Here is a 7,998-nt window from a genome sequence, read left to right as displayed (position 1 = left end):
ATGCTGGAGATGGAGTCCAGGAGAATATTACTGCTGGATCAGAAGCTGTTACAGGTATTCCTGATTCTCAACACTCTCATACTGTTGTAGAAATAGAATCAGACTCAACCCAATCTTCATCATCTCAATCCACCTCATCTTTAAACTCTTCTGAGTTAGATGATTTACCCATATGCTTAGTCTTTCAAACTAATAAAAAGGGCCAATTAACAACAACCAAGACTTACAGAAAGCCTTCTTAGACTATTCCTTTTGAACATATGATTCCTTCAATTGATGAAAGGATAGGTGAAATGTCTGAGATGAGGAACATAGTTTGTGAAAACTTTCCTCTGAACCATCCTTTTCAACCACAAATCATTCAACCTCTCAACATGGTTGTACCTGATGAGGTAAATGTTGAATCCTCATGATCTCAACCACCCTCAACCAATCAAACACAAGACACCTATGTCTTAGACAATCTGGTAAGTCACTATTGTGGTGAACTACCAGAGGTTAGACAACACTCAGAGAAAGCCTCTGAAGTTGCTTCTGAAGCAGTTGCTTATGAAGAAGTTACTTCAGAAAGCCCCCAACAACAAACACCCAACACACAGATAGCCCCACAAATGAGCTCTGACAATATCACTAGCCCTGAACATGTCTCTACATCTGAGCATGTTTCAGTACCTGAACCAACTGTTCCTGAACAAACTGTTCCTGAGCAAATCCAATCATCCACCATCCCTTTACCTGAAACTGTTTTCAAACCAACCTGCATAGACAACCTTGTTTCTATAGCCACATCTATGGACATTGACTCTGAGGATGATCAAGTTGATCCTCAATCTTCTACCATGGTTATAGAAACTACTCACGATCAACCCTCAACTAGCAACACTAAAACACAAAACTCCACAAATGGCCAACCATTATCATCCTTAGCCATTGTACCTATAGCTTCACCCAAACCTACAAAGATACCCTCACCACCAACCATATTCTTTGATTCTACTCTACTTCAGAATGTGTGTGAGAATATAGGTCAGGAGTTAGTTAATCTCATTCAAGCAAAAGATGATCTAGTGCATAAAGAAAGCCATGGAAAGAGATGGAGCAGACTCAAAGACAGAGTTGATTACATCTTGTCTGCACTTCAAACTACCTGCTTAGAGATTCAAGATCAAGCACAGCAGAAGCTTCAAGATTGGCTGAAAGGAATAAATGTCAGCCTGCAGGAAGTCAAGATTCTCAGGACATGGGTGCATAATCCTCCAAGCATCAAAGGAAGAGAAGTTACAGACTTCATCCCTTCAGGAGTGGATCCAAGAGATCTGGACTTGACCTTCCTCAGCAAGGTCAATCTTAAGACAGCCTCTCCTGATCTAGCTCTAATTGAAAGGAATACTATCTTGGAGAAGGAAGTTAAGAAGCTTCAGAAGGATCTGATAGAACATAAGCTACTCATGCTGGAATACAAGTCTTCTACTGAAGCAAAGCTGGAAGAAGCTAAAGAAGCATTGAGAGAAGCTAAAATCAGATAAGAGAATCTGATAAAGAGCAATGAGGCCTTCAAGCTTGAGATGCAGAATCAACAGGAAGCTATGCATAAGAAGCAAGATGAAACTCAACATATGATCAAAAAGATGATGGAAATGATGACTAAACAAGCCAACCCTTAGTTGCACACACTTTAAGCTTGTTTAGTTTTAGTTTCTTTCTTTTTGCTCTGATATTATTGCTTTTTGCTTCTGAACTTATTATGCTTCTGATCAATTTTACATGCTTCTGAACTTCTTTATCATGCTCTAATATTTCTTACAATTATGCTCCAATTTATCTATTGTTTGTGCTCTGATATATTTATAATTTATGCTCTCTATTTAATTGTTTTCTCACTATCTTTTTACTTCTTTCTTTTTGTCTTTAGTTTTTCTTTAAATTTTTTTTTTTTTAATGACAAAAGGTGTGAAGAAGATTTCCTTCTTAGACTTGGCTGATTTTTGATGATAACAAACACACATCACAAAAGAAGAAAAACCATGGAGGCTCAAGTTGAAGAATGAAGACAATGAGACTTAGACTTCATAGTTATATTTTTGTAAGTATGATCCTTATCTTTGATTTATCATTCTTAACTTATGGAACAACTTAGAATGCTCAGAAAATAATTACAAATATTTTTTCTAAGTCCCATATGATGCAATACTAAAATCTCTTGAAAGTAAATCACACACTTACAATGATTTTATTTAAATGTGATTTTGCATTAAAATGTTTTTGTATAAAAAGCCATAATTGATTTTGAAAATCTGCATATTTAAAAATAGTCTTTACCATGCATGCAGAAGTATTGAAAATATACTATAATCAATTATGAATTTATTAATTGATCATGGAATTGAAAATCCTTCATTGTACCTTTACGTGATCAATTATACAAATGAATAATTTATTATATTATATTTGGTTTTATGTGCAACAATTTTTTTTTTTTTATATATGCAACGGCTATTTGGCTTAATACCATGCAACAACTATTTTTTAAGTGGCTAACGGCTATCTTGTTTTAATTTATTTTGCCAACGGCCACATTTGGTTTATATGCTCTTCATTCTCATTTGTATGAATAGATACCATTTTAAATATGTTTCTATCCATTGGTAACTCTTTTTGAAAGATAGTATCATTTCATAATCATCTTTTTAGCCTCTATAAATTCAATTGAGAATCAAAGCAATTTCAAGACAACAACTTTCATTATCTCAATTGACATTTTCAATATCACTTGCTTTTAAACTTTCATTCAAATTGTTTGGAAAACTTTGCATACACTTTAACATTTATTAAAAAGTTTTCTGAGCACTAAGTCCATTTGTTAGAGTGATATTGATAAAGATATACAGCCATACGTTTGTTATTCTTCAATTACTTTGTTGTAAAGTTTCTTGCCATTGTTGGTGAGAATTATTGTTTAGGATAGTGGGGGTGCTATCTTGTGATTGTTGTAAAAGGTTTTTTGATTCGGGAAGATTCAAAGTCCACCAAAAGTGTTTGGTGTTTGTGTTGTAATCAAGAGAGAGGGTTTCTTTCTTGTGTTTATGTTAGAAAGATTGTTAGGGGGTCTTGGGGTGAGATTGCTTGTAACAAAGATTCTAACATAGTGAATTCCTTCGCGGGGTGTGAAGGGAGTGGACTGACCCTAAGGTTTAGAGGGGAACCACTATAAACTCTCTTGTATCTTTTCTTCTTCCCTTGCTCTTTTATTTTTCCGCATTCATAACTTCATCATTATTTATCGGAAAAATTATCAACAACGCTAATCTCTGAAAAATTAACCAATATTCCTAGAAACCTAATTCACCCCCCCTCTTAGGTTACAATCTGAACTTACAATTGGCATCAGAGCAAGTGTAAAGATAACTTGCTTCTTTGATCCAGAAAATGGCTTCCGCTAAACCATTTATAGCAGAAGGTCCTAATTCAAATCGACCACCATGTTTCACCGGAGATCATTATGATTTCTGGAAAATTAGGATGACAACGTATCTAGAAGCCCAAGGTGAAGAAATTTGGGATGCTGTCCAAAATGGTCCTTATGTTCCCACTACAACCGTGAATGGTGTGACTAGTATCAAACCACAAACATCATGGGATGATGGTGACCGAAAAAAAATGTTATTTGACAAAAAGGCAAAGAACATTCTTCAATCCTCTCTTGGGATGGATGAGTTTTTCAGAATTTCTAACTGCAAAACGGCCAAAGAAATCTGGGACACTTTGGAAACAACACATGAAGGAACGAAAGAAGTAAAACGTTCCAGATTGAATACCCTCTCACAAGAGTACGAGATGTTTAGAATGCAACCGGGAGAAAAGATTCTAGAAATGCAGAAGAGATTTTCACATCTTATCAATCATCTTGCAGCCCTTGGAAAAACCTTGTCCAACAATGAAATAAACTTGAAGATTCTCAGGTCACTAACAAGGGAATGGCAACCAAAAGTAAGCCCCATATCTGAAAAGAAAAGTCTTTCAAACATGTCGTTGACAGCACTTTTCGGAAAATTACAAGAGCATGAAATTGAACTTGCAAGACTAGAACAACATGAAGGAGTAAAGAAACATAAGAATATTTCATTGAAGGTAGAATCCAGCGTTCTCCAACAAGATGATAGCACCGATGATGATGAAAACATCATTGTTCTTGTGAAGAAATTAGGAAAATTCCTCCAAAAGGATAAAAACTTTAAATTTGGAAATAAAAGAAAATTTCACAAGAAGAACGATGTTTCTACATCAAGTCAAAGTTTCACATGCTTTGAATGTGATAAAGAGGGACATGTGAAGGCAGACTGTCCAACCCTTGCAAAGAAGAATAGCCTTAAGGGAAAGAAAGAATTCAAGCCAAGAAGGGCCTACATTGCATGGGATGACAATGATATAAGTTCATCTTCAGAATCAGAGGATGACGAATATGCAAATTTAACATTAATGGCGTCACACCACTCTGATGATGAACAAGAGGTAAGTGATTCTGAATTAAATTTTAAACCTTCTTATGAAGAATTACAAAATGCATTTGATGAATTGTTTGAAGAATTCATTAATCTTTCTAAAACTTGTGCAAAGCAAAAGAAACAAAATGTATCTCTAGAAAGAAAAGCTTTTGATGCACAAGAAGAATTAGAAAAGGTTAAAATTTCTTCATGTAATAAATGTAAAGAAAATGAAACAAAAATTGTTGAATTAAATCAGGTGATAAAAAAATTTGAAAAAGGTCACAATGGTTTGGAAGATGTGCTTAGTAAACAAAGATATTCCAACAACAAATCCGGGCTTGGTTTTTCTAAATTTGATAAACCAAACACCAATAAAACAGTTTTTGTTAAAGCAAGCACAAATCCCAACAACATAGAAACTAAGAAAATGCATGTTGTTAATTCTTTCAAGAATGTGAATCAAAGAATTAATTCTAAAAGAAGAAATTATTCTAACAATTCTTTTAAGAAAAATAATTCAAATGTTAAGAATAATTTCTCTAAAGGAAATAATTTTGGATCACATTATGTTCATAATTTCACATGTTTTTATTGTAACATAAAAGGTCATACTCCAAATACTTGCTACATAAGAAACTTTGGTGTTCCTTATGGTGAATTTATTTGGGTAAAGAAAGGTACTAACCCACAAGGACCCAAAGAAAAATGGGTACCTATAAAGTTCTATTAATTGTTTGGCAGGTACTTGAAGACCATGTGTTAAAAATGTCATATTTAAATTGGTCTCTTCAAGATACAAGATCATATGATTTGGATTAAAGCTTTTTTTAAAGACGATTTGATAAAGATTGGAAATTTGATGACGCTTTGAAATTTATGTGTACTCTTTATCATGTTCTTGTTTATTCATGACTATGGTGAAAGGTACACAATTTCATTACATTGAAATATGATATTCTTGATTTGTGTCTGGTTTATGATTCATGCTTGAATGCATATCACATGTTAAATGTTAATATTTCATGCTTTCAAAGTTAGAGTTTGGTCTGTTAAATTTATGTGTTGAACATAGATCAAATACATGTTGAAATGTTATGTATGAAATTATCTAGTTGGATTTACATTTATTTTATTGCCTCAAATCCATGGATAAATAATGCATGATGGTTTTGAATATTCGAGTAATAAAAAATGGTAGATAACTCTCTATCCTTTAAAATGCCTTTGTTCTACCCGTTAGTAACTAATAATTGATGAAAATTTTGAAATGCAAAAGAACTTGTCTCAGGTCGTTCCAAACCAGATCCTCAACAAAAAGGACTTGTTTGTTATCTCTAAACCAATGTAACCTTTGAAATGGGTTGAAGATTATCATTATTTAAGTCCTAACAGAATCATCAATGATTAGTTGCCAAAATATTTTGAAATTGTCAATCAATTAAGCATATGCTGGTCTATTACCTCAGAAAAATTAAATGAGTAAAATTGATGCTCTCATATTATATGTGTGTGATAGTTGGTGAATAATATCAAGAGTGTATAAGTTTATTTATAGACATAGCTATGAGAATTAAAAATCTACATGAAGGATTGAATATTCATTGTGAAGAAAATAATGTTTTCTACATAAAATTTATTATTTCCCTTATATTTCGACCCTTTGGATTTTATCCTTTTTCTTCTTTTTGATGATGTCAAAAGGGGGAGAAAGTGTATGTTTGTATTTTGTGCTTAAATTGTTTCAGGTTATCCAATTGCAAAACAAAGGGGGAGACATACAATACAGGGGGAGTTTCATTGAGCAAACATTGTCAAAAGGATATGGTTTGTCATCATCAAAAAGGGGGAGATTGTGAAGAAGATTTCCTTCTTAGACTTGGCTGAGTTTTGATGATAACAAACACACATCACAAAAGAAGAAAAACCATGGAGGCTCAAGTTGAAGAATGAAGACAATGAGACTTAGACTTCATAGTTATATTTTTGTAAGTATGGTCCTTATCTTTGATTTATCATTCTTAACTTATGAAACAACTTAGAATGCTCAGAAAATAATTACAAATATTTTTTCTAAGTCCCATATGATGCAATACTAAAATCTCTTGAAAGTAAATCACACACTTACAATGATTTTATTTAAATGTGATTTTGCACTAAAATGTTTTTGTATAAAATGCCATAATTGATTTTGAAAATCTGCATATTTAAAAATAGTCTTTACCATGCATGCAGAAGTATTGAAAATATACTATAATCAATTATGAATTTATTAATTGATCATGGAATTGAAAATCCTTCATTGTACCTTTACGTGATCAATTATACAAATGAATAATTTATTATATTATATTTGGTTTTATGTGCAACAATTTTTTTTTTATATATGCAACGGCTATTTGGCTTAATACCATGCAACAACTATTTTTTAAGTGGCTAACGGCTATCTTGTTTTAATTTATTTTGCCAACGGCCACATTTGGTTTATATGCTCTTCATTCTCATTTGTATGAATAGATACCATTTTAAATATGTTTCTATCCATTGGTAACTCTTTTTGAAAGATAGTATCATTTCATAATCATCTTTTTAGCCTCTATAAATTCAATTGAGAATCAAAGCAATTTCAAGACAACAACTTTCATTATCTCAATTGACATTTTCAATATCACTTGCTTTTAAACTTTCATTCAAATTGTTTGGAAAACTTTGCATACACTTTAACATTTATTAAAAAGTTTTCTGAGCACTAAGTCCATTTGTTAGAGTGATATTGATAAAGATATACAGCCATACATTTGTTATTCTTCAATTACTTTGTTGTAAAGTTTCTTGCCATTGTTGGTGAGAATTATTGTTTAGGATAGTGGGGGTGCTATCTTGTGATTGTTGTAAAAGGTTCTTTGATTCGGGAAGATTCAAAGTCCACCAAAAGTGTTTGGTGTTTGTGTTGTAATCAAGAGAGAGGGTTTCTTTCTTGTGTTTATGTTAGAAAGATTGTTAGGGGGTCTTGAGGTGAGATTGCTTGTAACAAAGATTCTAACATAGTGAATTCCTTCGCGGGGTGTGAAGGGAGTGGACTGACCCTAAGGTTTAGAGGGGAACCACTATAAACTCTCTTGTGTCTTTTCTTCTTCCCTTGCTCTTTTATTTTTCCGCATTCATAACTTCATCATTATTTATCGGAAAAATTATCAACAACGCTAATCTCTGAAAAATTAACCAATATTCCTAGAAACCTAATTCACCCCCCCTCTTAGGTTACAATCTGAACTTACAAAAGGGGGAGTAGTATGTATAGTATTTATAGGCTCTTAGCCCCATTAATTTAATTTTTAATCATTTTAAATTAATAGGACCAACTTCTTATCTCTTAGTCTATTTAATGTGAGAATTTTCTGAGAGTTATTACGTTTTTAATGATGAATTTAATTAACTTAAATAGAACTCAGGGGGAGCTTACAAAACTCACCTTAAGAACTGTTAGACTCAGGGGGAGCTTGTAAACCTCGTACCC

At 32.8% G+C, this 7,998-nt stretch overlaps 1 protein-coding gene across 1 annotated transcript; it reads left to right on the top strand.

Moving 5' to 3' along the window:
* Positions 1–3,350: 3,350 nt before the first annotated feature.
* On the top strand, positions 3,351–5,214 carry LOC146936231 (uncharacterized). The gene is made up of 2 exons (XM_085749169.1): positions 3,351–4,938; positions 5,014–5,214. The coding sequence occupies exons 1-2, from the start codon at positions 3,427–3,429 to the stop codon at positions 5,212–5,214; spliced, it is 1,713 nt and encodes a 570-aa protein (XP_085605295.1). The 5' UTR covers positions 3,351–3,426.
* The last annotated feature ends 2,784 nt before the right edge of the window (positions 5,215–7,998 follow it).

This window comes from Medicago sativa, chromosome 3, assembly GCF_051527215.1.
Source record: "Medicago sativa cultivar Bolivia chromosome 3, Bolivia_mono, whole genome shotgun sequence".
Lineage (NCBI taxonomy): Eukaryota > Viridiplantae > Streptophyta > Magnoliopsida > Fabales > Fabaceae > Medicago > Medicago sativa.
This window is presented reverse-complemented; position numbering and strand designations above follow the sequence as displayed.

What these genes read in the sequence shown, in the direction of transcription:
- LOC146936231 (XM_085749169.1), top strand. Translation starts at nt 3,427, where the DNA reads ATGGCTTCCGCTAAACCATTTATAGCAGAAGGTCCTAATTCAAATCGA. An exon ending in TTGTTAATTCTTTCAAGAAT is followed by an intron (nt 4,939 to 5,013) that starts GTGAATCAAAGA and finishes TCAAATGTTAAG; the next exon opens with AATAATTTCTCTAAAGGAAA.